Source organism: Cucurbita pepo, chromosome LG06, assembly GCF_002806865.2.
Source record: "Cucurbita pepo subsp. pepo cultivar mu-cu-16 chromosome LG06, ASM280686v2, whole genome shotgun sequence".
Lineage (NCBI taxonomy): Eukaryota > Viridiplantae > Streptophyta > Magnoliopsida > Cucurbitales > Cucurbitaceae > Cucurbita > Cucurbita pepo.
Window position 1 is genome coordinate 3331898 of NC_036643.1, and position 16608 is coordinate 3348505.

Genomic DNA, 16608 nt, shown 5'->3' on the forward strand with positions numbered 1-16608 from the left:
CTAACAGCCCAACTCAACCCAACCGGGTAGACCCAATCGTATTCTGAATGTTCGAGTCAAATTTCGAGTTGGTCCTAAAAGGTTTTATATACCCTTACTTTTTAGGCACAATTTTTGAAATTAAGATAATTAAAAAACAATAATAAACTTTATTTTTTTTTTTATTTTTAATTTGAAAATAACAAAACCAGCAAAGAAAAAACAATTATATTATTAATTATTTAACCATGTAGGACAAGCTTTTACAAATAATGGATGGATAAGTTAGTGAATGACGCAGAAATCAACCCAAACCATATATTTTTTTTAAAGATTTTAACTATAAAAAAGAAATACGCTAAAACTTTATATCACATCTTATTAATTATCTTAATTTTTTTTTATCAAAATATAGTTAATGTAAAAATATCATCTTTTTTCCTCGGTGTAAATTCTTGATGAATTCAAACAAGAAATTTTCTACCTACAAAGACGGGTGTTCTTCACAGTACAGATATCGACGGTGACTTCGAGCAGATTTGAACCGGTGACACGAAGATTTTTAGTCCTCTACTCTACCAATTGAATGATACCGATCATTTCTTACATATTATCCTCATTTATTTTCATAACAGATTTGAACCGAATAGTGACACGAAGATTTTCAGTCTTCTGGTCTACCAATTGAAACCATGGGGCGGTTCGTCCTATTCAGATATTCACGACTAAGAAATACTAGATTCTCTTTTGGGTAAGCCCTTAAAGGAGAAGGAAGGCTGGACAGAGAAGAAAGCCTCCAACTTCTTGGGAATTAAGGATTAGAGGACTAAATAACTGTAAGAATTAAGGATTAAGTTTCGTAGTTCCTTTTCATTTTCTAAGCAGCAGCATCAGTCTGTGCTTTCAGAACTCAATCAGCCAAAAAAAAGTGCATTTTTCCCACCATTGATTTGAATTCTTTCGGCCGATCACCGTGCTCATTGGACAAACCGGTAGTTTCTTGAGCCGGTGAAGAACATCGCTGCTGTGCCGAGTCGGAATGGCCCTTCACTCCCGTTGTGGCGGTGGTATGTTCTTCCTCTGGTTTTCTATCTTCTTTCTCGAGACGACTCTGTGCTCTTGCTGCATTGCAGAAGTCGTTTGCAAGATTCGAGATATACTGCAAACAGGGGAGATGATGTTAAGAAAAAGATGAAACATTTTAACTCAAACTTAAAACATAACGGCGAGTGAAAAATATTATTGAAACGAAGTACGAGTGAAAAATATTATTGAAACGAAGTACGAACTATTTTGTGTACTTTGTAGTATAGAGAAAAAGTTTGAATAGAAGCATAAGAGCAAAGACCAGAATAGGACGAAATAATAATAATGGTGTCGCAAACTTTTAAAAAGAAAAACAGTAACTAACAGCAACTCCATTATTGAGTGGAGTTCTAGTACTACTTTAAAGTGTGCTCATCAGTCCCAGTGCTGCCTCACTCTACTCCTCTTCCATTGCTTCTTATATCAGTTCTCCATTATTTTGTGATTCACCTTGAACCAGAAGAAATGGGCTTCAACCATTTGCTTCGTACGATTATCAAACACAAGGTTTCAGATCATCACTACCTTTTCTGCAAATCTCACTATCTTTCATCTTTTTCTTCCTCTTCCGTATTTTGATCGACCCGATATCTGTCTGTTTTGTTCTCACTAGTGTTTCTCACCCAACAAGTTCTTTCACTTAACTGCTAATTACGTTTATAGTGTTTTCTAACGGTGGGTTGTTGTACTCCATAGGTAGAGATTTAATTTCTTGGATTAAGTCGAAAAGAATGACAACGTCGTGTTTTCATCCATCATTTTTATAGTATTTTTTTTAACGTTTATAAAGGCTAAGCATTTTGAAATAAATGGCAATGAAGTGGGATATCTTTTGTAATTTAGCCATGTTTTGGGGCTTGGTGTTCTCACGAAAGAAATAAGACGACCCCGAACTTGAGAACTTTAGTTTGCTTTGGGCAGTGGGGTCAAGGGTAACTATTAAAGTGAGGTTCAGAATGTCCCCCCATACAACAAGCTTGTTTTCTCTGATTGGATGTTTTTGGGAAGTTTAATGTTATTCCTTATGAACTTATGCATCTTAATCCTTTCCAGCTTGGTTCATCTGCAAAAGATGTTGCTGCTTTTAGAACTTCTAGTGAGCGGCTCGCTCAGATTCAATTACTTACCCAACCGTATGGTACAGAAGCATCATTGGAAAGGGATAATTGGACTACTGATTCAAGAAATGGTCAAGGGTAACTTGGAGTATCTGCGACAAAATTTTAAATTTCAAAAACGCCTTCCTTCCCGAACCTCCTAATTTTTCCTTTTCTGTACATCAGCATGTATATTCATCCATCCAAACCATTTTCAATTTGAAATTATATGAAATCTCACATATTTGACATCTGATATCCCAGTTTCAAAGGCCATGGTATGATTGCTCCTTTCACTCCTGGTTGGCAGATTGCTGATGTGAATCCTTTGGTCATAGAAAAATCTGAGGTATACCATGTCACTTTTCAAACCCACAAGGATTTAAGCTTTCTCGATCGGTTAATATCTGGAAAAATGGTTTGGTTATGGTAATTTATCATGGCTGCAGGGTTCCTATGTTTATGACATTAATGGGAAGAAATATCTCGACTCCCTGGCTGGTTTATGGTCCACATCCTTGGGTATTTTTACTATCTTAAGTATATAATTGTTTTTTTTATGTCTTGACATTTTTCTCGCATGATTTTTCTCGATCTTATGGCTCTCTTAAGAGTTCTAAACTCAATGTTACTGTATGCAACTATGTAACTATCAAGGGACTGTCAAGCATATGTATATGTTTGGTTTCTTTATTAGTCGTGTCAACTTTCTCATGTGTGTGTATGTGTGTTATAACGATTTCAGGTATCATAATCTGTTTTTTATTTCAAACAATGTGAAAATACAGATCATGTTCAATTCCATGCAGGCTCTGTTTTAAAATCAAGAGAAACTGTGTTTTAAGACACATTTAACTTTATTAGGATAAAATTTAAGAGTTGGGAATACTGAAATTATTCTTAGCAAGTTAAGGAGTCTAGAAAAGCTTACTGAGGCTAAATATCCGGGCATGCTCTTGAAAAACATGGCGAATACAACAGAGGACTATGAAATAGGAATGCAACTTTAGAGACGTACCCGTAGTCTGTATGCATTGAAAATCTTATTCAATTGCAATTCATGTGTTTCGAGTTGCATATGAATATTGGATATCTGCAGGGGGAAGTGAGCCTCGGCTTGTTGCTGCTGCCACCGCTCAACTGAATACCCTGCCATTTTATCATTCGTTTTGGAATCGCACAACAAAGCCATCTCTGGTATTATATTAACTTCTCAGAATAAAGCTACTAAAAATTCTTACACTTTGATGTCATGACATGAAAGTTCAGTAATAAAGATATCAAACACAGTCAGAAAAGAATTAATCTCAAAAGAAAAGTAAAAATGTTCCAAGGTTGAATCATAAATAAAGACACTAATATATAATCAGCTACCTCAGTGTAGCAATATTCTAACAAATTCATACCTTCGCTGCATTTTTATCACGTTGTCTCCTGCAGGATCTAGCAAAAGAAATACTAGAAATTTTTACGGCAAGGAAAATGGGGAAGGTGTTCTTTACAAATAGTGGATCAGAAGCAAATGATTCTCAGGTGCCTCTTTTTCACCTCTACTCTGCATTGTTATCATGTCAGTAATGACGTCTTGCAAATTTTATGTTTACAATGGTTAAATTCTCCATGAAAATTTAATTACCTGTTTCCTAACTACTTTAGGAAAAGAGGTGAGGTAAATATGAAACCTTAGTTTAAGATGATTCAGTGACCAGTTTAACTGAATGTAACTGTTCAAGTTTGGGATACTTACCTTATATAGGCGTTGATCATAATTGCAATCTTCAAGTCAATTCAATTGACGTTTGTCAGCAATGTGCTCTGCTGCTTGATGTAAAATCAAATGAATAACATCATTTTCTAACTCATGTAGGTAAAACTGGCTTGGTATTATAATAATGCACTGGGGCGACCAAAAAAAAAGAAAATCATCTCTCGTTTGAAAGGGTATGTTCAATATCCAATGCTCCATTCATTTTACTCATCCAAGTCTTGATATGTTGGGTATCTCAGGTACCATGGCTCCACACTTATAGCGGCCAGTCTTACCGGGTAAGAAGATTATAAAAGACATCTTGTCAGGAAATTCTCCTAATACTTCAAATAGTTTTAAATAACTTGCTTGGCCAATGCCTATTAACTAGGAAAATTTTATTGTAGTATTCCAGCTTTGCATCAACAATTTGATCTTCCTGTTCCATTTGTCCTGCACACAGACTGTCCTCACTACTGGCGCTATCATCTTCCCGGTTCCCACTGAACTCTGCTCTAATTTATAGGCAATGAATTTGATAGAATTACCTTTAAAATACTAAATGTGACAATAATATGGTAGGTGAAACCGAGGAAGAGTTCTCATCAAGATTAGCTAACAATTTAGAGAATCTCATTCTGAAGGAAGGACCTGAGACAGTAATGCCACAAAACCTGACTTGAACGTTCAAACATTTTACATATGCAAAAGATCTTTAGTATTTCTAACCTTTGCTTCTTTCAGATTGCTGCCTTTATTGCCGAACCCGTCATTGGATCAGGTGGTGTGATACTTCCTCCTGCAACTTATTTTGATAAAGTAAGCAGCCACTTCATTTGCAACTTTGAAACATCGACTGCTCGCACTTTCTTATTTAGATGCAGTCCTGAGTGCTTATAGAATTCCACAATTTTTCAAAATAAGAGAAAAGAAGAGTTGAAAATTATTTACTAATTTTCAATTTTATGAGCAGGTCCAAGCTGTGCTGAAGAAATATGATGTCCTTCTCATTGCAGATGAGGTTATACAATATTACTGCCTCCATACCTTTCACTTCTCTTACCTAGTATCCTATAACCCCTTCCCTGCCATAGGTTATTTGTGGTTTCGGAAGGCTTGGGACGATGTTCGGATGTGATAAATACAATATTAAGCCAGACTTGGTATCAATAGCAAAGGTGAAAGGAAGTTGAGCTGATTTGAAGAATCAAAACCGCTTGTTTAATGTTTATAGCCTAAGAAGAAGATATTTCCATATAATACCTGTTTTTGGCGCTGAAATTTGCAGGCTCTTTCTTCTGCATATATACCTATTGGCGCTGTCATTGCCAGCCCTGAAGTTTCAGATGTCATACACTCTCAAAGCAATAAGCTTGGTATGTTAGCTATGGCACAAACAAAAAGGTTTTCGTAAGAACAAATTGATCGTCTTTTTGTTCAGGTAATTTTGCCCACGGATTTACATATTCTGGACATCCTGTTGCATGTGCTGTGGCAATTGAAGCACTGAAGATCTACAAGTACGTTTTTCATGCCTATTCCAAAGATCTACGCTTTAATCTTTTCAATCTTTTCTAATTTTCTTTACCAGGTGTTAATAAACCTCAAGACTACCTTGAGTGTTAATTATCTGATCAAGACCAACAGTTTATATCTTTTGACATATATCTGTAACTTAACATTTTGGTGTTCGATATTGTGCAATGCCCTTTAATAGAGAGAGAAATATTCTTGAGCAAGTAAATAACATCTCTCCAAGGTTTCAAGATGGTATAAAAGCCTTCAGTAACAGCCCCATCATTGGAGAGGTAACAGTTCGAGTCATTGTTTCGTTCTTGTTTGGTACTCCAATATGCTTGCTTGTGTCAACTTGTTTAGTCTTTTTGCAGATAAGGGGGACGGGATTGATTTCAGGCATAGACTTCACAGACAACAAATCACCCAACAGTCCATTTCCTCCTGAATGGGGTATTTTCCTTTTGTTGTCAACAGTTTCTATTCAACTATTCTATCATTGATCATGTGGATTAAACTCTATCGCTAAAAGGACTTTTGAATCTTATCAAGACCACACATCTTATAAATTCAATGCCCATTTTGGAATCAGCAACCAAAAGTAATACACTTTACAGACAGATCTCAACTACAACATGTTGAGTAATAACTTGATGAACACAGCAACTCAACGGTTTCTTACAATATGAAGGTTGGATATTGCCTCTAGATTTGTTCTAACAAGTTGTCCATTTAATACAGGGATAGCTGCATATTTTGGTGAAATGTGTGAGAAGCACGGAATGTTAGTGCGTGTTTCCGGGGATACTATAACAATGAGTCCTGCCCTCATTGTCTCACCTGAAGAAGTTGATGAGGTACCAAACAGATTCTAGCATCCCCCTCATTATGTTGCAAGATATCCATGTGAGCATTAATGAGTAGAATATGAAACTTGATTGTTATAATCCAGAAAATGGTATTATTTTCAGATTATAAGCATCTTTGGGAAAGCATTGAAGGATACTGAAGACAGGGTGAAGGAACTCAAATCTCAACAGGAGTAGTCGAACCAAGCAAGTCTAATCGAAAACGTCGAAAGGTTTGTTTGGATGAATGTATAAGGTGGGTGTTGAATTACAGTGTATGCTCCAGTGGGTTGTGAAAAAAGAATTGGGGCTAGTGTGTTATCTCAGTTGTAGTTGTCCAGTTCCTGAATAAGCCTAAGTATTATGAATATCTGTTTATCACACCACCATTATTGGTCTGTTTATTGTGTTAATCCATTGTATTTGAAAATAAGTATTGGAGGAATTGTGTTATCACAACATTTCAAGTTTCAACTAAGCAATGAACTCTCATATGATCACTGGATGAATCTCATGATGAAAAGGAAAAACATTAATGATCATAAAATTCCAAAAGGATACACTACGAACAACGTTTAGTAGCATACGCAGTGGACATAGAGATTCACAGTTCTAAATAGATTCTAAAAAAAAAATGAAATCATACCGTCAGAACCTAAGCTTAGTGAAAAACCACCTGTTCTTCCCAATCTTTAACCTGTCCTCCAACCTCTTCTTGATCACCTGTTCTTCACAATCCACGTTAACCACGTCCTTGAGATCGACGTCAAGCGTGTACCTTATCGGCATGAGGTGCTGGTAGTTCACAAGCTTGATGAATGCCTTCACTCTCGATTTCTTCGTGGAATCTTTACGAACGACCATGTTCGGGTACTTTTTAATCCCTGCAACCAATCAATGGCCGTAGTGTCGGTCACGAGTTCGTTCATCGAAGCTGCGGACGATCACAGCCTTCCGACCAGCGAATCGGCATTGCAGAACAATAACGGCCTTGTTAGGCTTGATGAACTCTCGGACCGAACCGCTGAGGGGTTGGTTTATAGTCGGTTCGATCGAACCCTCTACCTATAATTTTAGTATCATAATAAATAAATATAATTAACCAATTTGAGCATAGTCCAACCAGTAAAAATATATACTCACTCGCAATTAGCTTACCGAGTATATTTTTATACTCATCCCTTTCTTTCTTTCTTTTAAAGGGTACCCGTCGAGGTGGGGAGGTGCTCGGGAGTTGCACTATCACTGGAGGGTATCGACCCAGGACTTTAGTTGTATTCTTTTGTATCCCGTACCCCTTTCTCCATTTGTAAATAACTTAGAACTTTTTACTCTGATATTGTATGTCTTTTGAAATCCCGCGAAAATTTTCTACATTTTCAATGTTGTGTTGTGTTGTTTGTGTTTGATTTCGTCTTTTCAACACGGTCCGATCTTTTAAAACCTCGAAAATTGGATCGTGACAGATTGATATCAAGTAATCCGCGACAGTACACATACAAATTTTCAAAGAGTCGGTTTCAAAAGTATTTTAATCCACGGGATGATTCATTGAAGAAAAAAAAAAGTCATAAATAAACTAATGAAGGAAGAAAAACGCTCACATTCTCTTTGTCAAACTGCTGAATTTTCAAAGAGAATTACAATTTAATTTTGTGACGTTCCTTAACGTTACGTAGGCGTCAAATTTTAGCCTCTAATTTTTTATATAATATATTAAAAATATATATATCTTAATAAATTTAAATTTTCGTCGAACATATCCGTCCATCATAGAAATTATCGACTCGTAAATATTAAATTTAATATATTTAAATTGATAAAATAATCTTAGAGATTATTAATTAACATAAAATATTCCAACTTTATACGATCAAATCCATGTTGATGAAAAATGAATATATTCCGTATAAGACATTATTATATAAGTGGGAATAATAATATTCAAATTCTTTATTTCGTCCTTATCTTATTCCATGCACACGTGTAAATAAAATTATTCGCCACGTGTCATGTAGATATATAACCAAACCAAACCAACTCCAACAACTCCACAAGAAATAATATAATTAAATTATATATTATATAAAATATCACACAAATCAACACGCAATTTATTATTATTACATCATCATGATCACATAATTAATCCAAAAATTCATTAAAGATAAATTAAAAATACTAAATTCGTCATTTTTCTTCTGGTGCTTAGAAGCATGCATCCAACACACAGCAGCAACATAAGGCAGCACAACTGCAAGCACAAAATTAATAATAATAATAATAATTAATTTAAAATTTAAAATTAATAATTTCGCCAACCCTCTTTAATTTTATTTATTTTTAATTAATTTATTTATTTTTTAATTAGATGATGGATAATTACCAGCCTTTCCAGAAGCCATCGCCTCTGGACTTGGTTTCAGCCGGAACGGGGGCGGGTTGAGAGAAGTCGCCGCCGTCTCTTGTCGGATATCCTGCCGGAGGTGGAGCGGCGTAAGAGGTTGGCATGGTGGAGGGTGGAGGATAAACGGCTGCAAAAAAAAAAAAAAATTATAAATTAAATGAAAATAATATAAAAATTGAATAATAGAGAATTAATTATGATATGAAAGAAATCCAAGTGACCGATCACCTGCAGGCTGACCGGAACTCATGTTTTCTAGAGAGAGAGAGAGAGATGAAATAATTCTTTTTTTTTTTTTTCTCTGTGAGTTTGATGATGAAGGAGAGAGTGGGGATATTTATAATATGTGGGGAGAGAGATGGAGGCGGCGGAGAGAGTGGTGTGGGAGAGGGGCCGACCAGGGGCGGCGAAACCGCGTGAAGGGAAGAGAGAATATTAGGACAAAGAGAGCAGGTGCCTTTTACTGGAAGCAACAGCGAAGAAGCTTATTAATTATGTTGGTTTTTTTTTTTTTTTTTTTTTTTTTTNATAAATATTTTTATTCTTTCTAAAGTTGGATATTTAATATAAAAATATGTTGGAATGTCGTTAAACAAAAAAAAAATCAAGATTTGGAACAAAAATGTCTCAATTTTGAAGGATTTTATAAAGAATTGTAGTTTTAAAACAATTATGAAGCGTCCAGAGTCCTAATATTGCAATTTTTGAATAAGGGTGTAAGCGGAATTTTTTTTTGTCCAATTTGAAATTTCGGGTTGGTAGTCCGAAAAATCCGAATAGAATTTACTACCTAACCCAACCCTTTTCCGGTTGGGTTATCGGGTGGTTCTTTTTTCTTTTTTAATTATTTAAAAAATTATATTTATTCACCGGACATATTACATTAATGGATAAAATTTCATAAAATTCAAATATTATTCACAAACTTTAAATATTCTTAATTTTTTAAAAAATATCATAGCATTTGAGTTGGATTATAACTCTATTTTGGGGTTGGTCAGGTTGGTCGGGATCATCCAACCAAAAAAATGTCAATCAGTGAACCGAACCGACTAGCCCAAACCAAAGAAAATGTACACAACCTAACTTTTATGGTTTGGATTTTAATACTCCGAGCTGGTCAAGTGATCGAGTCATGTGAACGGGGTTTAAAAAGAATTTTTTTTATAATGTAAAAGGTGAGGTTGGATGGAATATAGTGATTTTCAATTTAGGCAACCCAACTTTTTGAATGCTTTAGAAGAAGGTGTTTAGAAGAAGGTTTAGAAGAAGTCAGAAGAAAGAATAGAAATATTTATTGTTTCCTTTACTCCATGTGTTTCTATGCCTTTAACCTTATTATAAACATATACTTCTTTACCCGAAACGAAGCCTTCTTGTCGGAGCGGTTAGGCTGTCATTGTTTTTTTTAATGTTATCTTTCGTGTTGTTACGCTCAGGCCCACCGTTAGTAGATATTGTCTGTTTTAGCTCGTTACGCATTGTCATTAGCCTCACAGTTTTTCACAGGAATGCTTCATTCCCCTGTTCAACCGATGTGAGATCTCACAATCCACTCCCTTTCTGGCCCAACGTCCTTGTTGACACACAGTCCCCTGACTGGCCCTGACACAATTTGTAACAGCCCAAGCCCACTACTAACAAATATTGTATGAGAGGGAGAAGTTTCTACACTCTTATACGGAATTCTTCGTTCTCCTCTCCTACCGATGTGGGATCTTACATTTCCCTACATGCCCGGAACCATGGTCGTATTACCTACTTGTCTTGGGTTACTTCTAAGATAGAAGACTATCCCCACAAATCAACTGAGATTCTTTTAACATGTTTTGTCCTCACTCATATGTTTCATAGAAAAATCCCTATGAGATCATCCAACATAGAATTGCTTCAAGCTAAACACGTCTAATTGATTAGAGAGGGGAACGAAGCATTTCTTATAAGAGTATGAAAATCTCTTCTTAGTAGACACGCTTTAAAGCCATGAAGCTAACGACAATACGTAACGAGCTAAAGCAGACAATATATATACTAGCAGTGAGCTTAAGATATGACAAATTATAAGCCTCGAAGCCAACTACTTTAACTTCGTTTTCTAGGTGATACTTAAGCTTACACGTCTGATAACAAGACCATACCATTATAAATATATGTAAATTTTTTTATTGATTTTTTTAATTGTTATAAGATTTGAATATTTAACATAAATAAAATGATTAAACGTGTCACATTATAAATTATACTCGTGTCACATTATTAAATTATATCTTATTAGTAAATATATAATATAAGTTATATTGATATCATTATAACATTATCATAATTTTAATAAGAAAAGTCATATAAGATGGAGATATTTATAATATAAGACTTTGAAAGGTAAATAATTTACCAAAAATAATGTCAATATTATACCACGTCTTCCTTTTCAACTTTTCCTTTTCATTTATTGGTTATTTTTCTTTAATTTCACATTTATTAGTTTGAAGAATTTAATATTTTCACTCAATTTTTTTTTTTTGCCAAAAAAAATTAATTTACTTATCGATTATTAAATAAATACCCATTAATTAAATAAAATATATCAAATGAACGGCCTCAATAACATGAGTGTTCATATAGCTTGAGAACCCGACCAATCCGGACTATTCAGCCCAAATCTTGGGTTTTTTTTTTTTTTTTTTTTTACTTGGTTTGGATTGAATGTTTGAAAAATAAAAAAATTTGGGTCGGCTCGCACGTTGACATTTTTTTTTAGCCGACCAACCTGAAAGTAGAGTTATAATTCAAACTGAACCGTATGTTACTATTAAGATTATTATGAAGATTAAGAATATTTGACGTTTGTAACTAAGGTTAGTAATGTATTATGATTTGTGAATGTCTGATATTTGAGTTTTATGAGATTTTAGTTATTAATGTATTGTGGGTAAATATGATTTAAAAAAAAACAACCCATAGGATCGGGTTAGATTGTGAACTCTATTCAGGTTACTCGAGTCATCAATCTAATCAACGGTTATATCGGGAAAATATTATAGTTATTAAATTTTAAATTAAATTATAATACTTTTGGAAAAGAAAAGTTTGAATTCTCCCTCATTTATTTATAATTAATATTCAACTCATTGACTCAATTATTATCTTAATTTTGTATTTTAGTCCCTAAAGTATAAAGAAATATATTTTTGGTCCCTACAATTTTAAAAAATAGGAATTTTTCTCTCTCATTTCCCATCTCTCTTAGCTGACGTGTCAATCTATTAGCCATCCAACTATTTAAGGGCTATTTTAAAATATTTCTTAAACGTCAAGGATAAAAAATGTATTATTCAAAACTTTAAGGACCAAATCACAATAAACTTAAACTCGAGGGACCAAAGTTAATTTACAATTATAATTTCTTTTTGGGCCAGGCAGAATGGACTGATAATTGCAGGCCGATTCTATTGTAGGCCATGACAAACCGGCCCAACTTAAGTACCGGCCCATCTAAATTAATTTCCTTTTATATATAAAATAAATATTTCTCTAATTTAAAAGTTTTTATTTCTACAATAAAAAATATTTATTCTATAAGTACCCTTTTCTTTATATCCATAAACGTTCGAACTAGCTCGTTCTGGCTCTACTATCTGAGTACGTAATCATTATAAACCGAATCCACCTCTAGGTCAACTGATAAGAATCACGGTGTTCCAAATTGACCTAGAATTCGAACCAACTCAATTGATTTCAAACCTGTCGCATTAGCCACTCAAGCACATCAACATTTATTACAAAAAATTATGTTTAATTTCATCTAAAAGTCAAATGGTCCGAAGATTAAAGGTAAATCCCGTCCACAAACATCTCGAATAAATCCCGTCCACAAACGTCTTTTGTCGGGAGACTATAAATACCCACAATATGTTATGTAAAATTCAGATTCGTGGATGAATGTAATTCAGTTCTCAAATTGAGACGTTTTCCTTATAAATCCGAGCATCATATTTGCATTCAGATTCGTGGATGAATGTAATTCAGTTCTCAAATTAAGACGTTTTCCTTAGAAATTCGAGATCATATTTGCTCAAGCCATTCTTGTGGTAGAATTGCACCTGAGCTCAATTAAGCCTTGATCAAATTAGATTGTGGAGGGACTCAATTTAGAACAAGATTCCAAATCTTGCTTCTAGATCTTCGATGATCTAATTCTAGTCTTATCTCTTGGTTGATTCAAATTCCGTATAAGGAGGTGTTGATTACTTTGATTCAATGGTTCTTGCTAAAATAAAAGCTTGGATCGTTGAGCTGAAAATTAGGGTTGCCTTATCATCAACCCTCGATAGTTATATATATCAGTTGTTTTCCCGAACAATTTCATACACAAGTATACTCGCAGGTTCGTTAAAAGACGAAAAAGTCTCAGGTATATATAAACAAAACAAACATGTTCATCACGTGGAATGTCTTGATAGAACAGTACGAACACTTTGTTTAAAAAAATTAAGTTTGGTAAGATGCCATAGATAGGTCGATAAGTTCGATAAGTTCGATTTCTTTATCTTAACGAAGGACCACAAAACCACGAAGAAGCAAGCAAGAGGCTAAAGAAGAATGGACCCATAAAAAGTAACATCAATATCTCATTTGATTTTATTATATAAAAAGGCGGAAAAATCACGTTCACATCAACAACTTCTCAATTATTTTCTCGTCTTTTTTAGTTTAAGACCAATAAACGCTAAATATAACTATACATAATTGTCTCGTATCATATTATATTACGTGCTTTTTTTGTGTTCTTATCTTTATCGACCTTATTTAGTTGTTACCGAGCAGCTTACTCTTCCTTCGTATAATTGTTTCGTAGTAGAACGAAGTTGAAAGAATCGATTATACTTTTGCTTCAACACGAGTATAGCTTAACAGTAATTGACATGTATTTATTCTCCTTAGGTCGGAGGTTCTGTAACAGCCCAAACCCACTGCTAGTAGATATCGTCCTCGGGCTTTCACGCCTTTATAACGAATGCTTCGTTCCTCTCTCCAACCGATGTGAAATCTCACAGTCCACCCCACTTGGGGGTCCATCATCCTCGTTGGCACACCGCCTGATGTCTAGCTCTAATACCATTTGTAACCGCCCAAACCTACCGCTAGCAGATATTATTATCTTTGGGCTTTCTCTTCTGAGTTTTCCCATAAGATTTTAGAACGTGTCTACTAGAGAGAGGTTTCCATACCCTTAAGTAATGTTTCGTTTCTCTCTCCAATCGATGTGAGATCTCACAGGTTCAAACGTCCAAATCTCGTACCGGTTTTTTTAAACGTATATATTTATCTTTTATGATTTTTGGATTTTCCAAGGTTTATTTTCACACTTCAAATCACTAAAGAAAAAGGAGATAATTAAGATAAAAATTATTAAAAAAAAAAAAGGAAAAAGAAAAAAAAAAGAAAAAGACAAAGAAAACCACTTGATTATTTCTTAGTTAGTGGAAATATGACTGGTCTTGGATAATGGAAAATTCATCACATGCAAAAATTCAATGAATAATTTATCAACGACAATATTTTCGATTAGTCACGTTTCAGCGACCACCGTTCATAATCATCTTTTTTTAAAATCAGATTTATTTTTATTAATTATTCATACTCGTACACGTTCAAATCTTATCTCGTCTTGTCGTAAAACAAATAATTTTACTCAGTAGATATCGACTCCAGAAAACCCTAGAATCAACCTATAAATACAAAGTTGCTTTCAAAGCTTGCAAAAGAATGAACGAGACCTTCTTTTTTGACATCACATCATATACATCGTAATATACCGCTTTTTTTAAATACAGAAGTACCATTTTCAGGGGTTATCACAGAGGATCTGTCCGAGCACCCTTTCAGTATATTCATACAAGACTCGAGTAAGCAAGTCGTGGTTTCAAACACACTATGGTCATTTAGCCTCCTATTCTCCATCAGGTTGAGAATACTGCTTCTAGTAATCTCGGTTGCACAATTGAAAAATAATATATATTCCGATAAAATAAAAATATATTATTACAAAATAACTCATTGTCTCATAAAGTAGTGATTTTTTTAAAAATATTCATATGTCACCGTCTTTTTAATCATGTTTTGTGAGAGTTGTAACAATTAGAAAAAGAATTATTATTATAAAAAAAAACTGTTATTCCACGTAGTTTCTTAATTAATAAAAATAAATTTAGCCGTTAATATTTTATTTTAAAAATACTCCTAAATTTTAGGAAAATTATTTTTAATTTTAAATTTATTTTAAAAATAAAAAATAAATATTATTTATTTTTAATTTTATTATATTAAGATTTTGTACCCATGTCGGTAATCTTGACCCAAACAACTTGATTTTAATATTAAGATTTTAATTCTAAAAATAGTTTTAAATTAATCCTAATTGCATATTACGTAAGCAAATTCATTGTATCTATATTTTACTTTGACTTTTTCAATTTTTTTTCTCAAAATAATAATAATAAATATATTTTTAATATAATTACTTTCATTTTACGAAATCATATATATATATATATATATATTTGAAGGAACATGGCATTATAAATATAAGATAAAGAAATTTAATTGAGTGATACCCAATTAATGATTTATTCTTCTTATACACCTCACCTATGAACACGACCATGTGCTATAAAATTAATATAAGCTCGGATATATTTTATTTTATTTTTTAAATAATATTTTTTAAATATTTAATATATTATTTATTTTTTAATAAATATCAATAGGCCATTCTATTGAAGCCCTAGCCTATAGGTGCTGCGGAGGAATAGGTGGAATTTTTAGTCGGCAGCCTATTTAAATTAAAAAAATAATAAAATAAAATTTTTGGGATGAATATAATATTAAATAATTGGCACATTCTAATAATTGAATTAGATATTTAATTATAAAGAAAAATATTGATCAACTTTATACTTTTATCTTATAAATATTGTACTTTCAAATTAGAATTTTTTCAATAAAAAATTAACCATTTTTTATTTTTTTTAATTAAAATGTAAGGATATTAGTGAATTTTTTTAAATAAAATATTAATGATTTTCTATTCGTAAAAATTTATGAATATTTTTTAAATAAAATACTAACGGGTCCAATATTTTCATATAGGGGTAATTTTTATTTCTTTTAAAAGATTAAATGTATTAATGAAACTAATGAAAATTTATGAATGTATTTGAAACGATATTAAAACTTTTAAAAATGTATTTTTAAAACAAATATATTAATGGGTTATGTTTTTTTTTTTTTAATATGAATAGTTGATAAATATTTTTTATTAATTTAATAAAAAAGGTAATAAATAAATAAATCCAATATACTGTACTTTTTTTACCCACGTGTTGAAATTACATTATCATGTGCAAAATAAAATGAATTGTAATTAATTTTTGTAATAATCGTCAACATCACATTATATTTAGTATTAAAAATAAAAAATAAAAATATGCAAATTGTACTAAATTTATTTTTAGAAATAAATTAAATAATATTATAGATAAAGTTTAATTTATAGTACACTTGGATATATACATATATTATTTCAAAATTAGTCTTCAATATTAATTTGAATTTTTATTGACATTTGAGTAAATGATGGGTACATGAATGACTGAGATCACACGATAGGAGAAGTTACTGTTAATACCAACATTAACGACAAGGTGTACATTTTTTTCGGGAGCTGAATCATAAGAACTTTATAATCAACGGGAGCAATTTTAGGATTAAAATAAAATAAATTAAAAAAAAAATTGAGTAAAATAAGCCCAAATGGCCATATACCTAAACAATATGAATGGTGGTAGTGGTGGGTGTGCCTTTCTGCCAAATTTGAACACCAAAACAAAGAAACAAAATTAAAGCAAAAAAGTGAATTATGAATATTTA

General features: G+C 32.7%; 2 protein-coding genes and 1 pseudogene across 2 annotated transcripts; 1 reads left to right on the plus strand and 2 right to left on the minus strand.

Moving 5' to 3' along the window:
* Nucleotides 1-606: 606 nt before the first annotated feature.
* On the minus strand, nt 607-3284 carry LOC111797326. The gene is made up of 2 exons (XM_023680305.1): nt 3181-3284; nt 607-1138 (listed from the first exon to the last, which is right to left on the minus strand). Exons 1-2 carry the CDS (start codon nt 3238-3240, stop codon nt 890-892), a joined length of 309 nt encoding a protein of 102 aa, XP_023536073.1. The 5' UTR covers nt 3241-3284; the 3' UTR covers nt 607-889.
* Nucleotides 1445-6733, plus strand: LOC111797325 (gamma aminobutyrate transaminase 2-like). Its single transcript, XM_023680304.1, has 19 exons — nt 1445-1572; nt 2119-2261; nt 2427-2511; nt 2612-2684; nt 3262-3359; nt 3603-3695; nt 4030-4103; nt 4170-4208; nt 4317-4405; nt 4492-4568; nt 4654-4728; nt 4883-4930; nt 5004-5087; nt 5198-5285; nt 5351-5429; nt 5627-5717; nt 5799-5877; nt 6166-6281; nt 6396-6733. Exons 1-19 carry the CDS (start codon nt 1531-1533, stop codon nt 6468-6470), a joined length of 1548 nt encoding a protein of 515 aa, XP_023536072.1. The 5' UTR covers nt 1445-1530; the 3' UTR covers nt 6471-6733.
* Nucleotides 6734-6791: 58 nt separating this feature from the next.
* LOC111797405 lies at nt 6792-7451 on the minus strand (annotated as a pseudogene).
* Nucleotides 7452-16608: the final 9157 nt, after the last annotated feature.

Coding starts and splice junctions, on each gene's coding strand:
- LOC111797325 (XM_023680304.1), top strand. CDS start 1,531: ATGGGCTTCAACCATTTGCTTCGTACGATTATCAAACACAAG. Junction 1,573..2,118: donor GTACGATTATCAAACACAAG/GTTTCAGATCAT, acceptor AATCCTTTCCAG/CTTGGTTCATCTGCAAAAGA. Junction 5,718..5,798: donor ACAGCCCCATCATTGGAGAG/GTAACAGTTCGA, acceptor GTCTTTTTGCAG/ATAAGGGGGACGGGATTGAT.
- LOC111797326 (XM_023680305.1), bottom strand. CDS start 3,240: ATGCAACTCGAAACACATGAATTGCAATTGAATAAGATTTTCAATGCA. Junction 1,139..3,180: donor TCAATGCATACAGACTACGG/GTACGTCTCTAA, acceptor CCCTGTTTGCAG/TATATCTCGAATCTTGCAAA.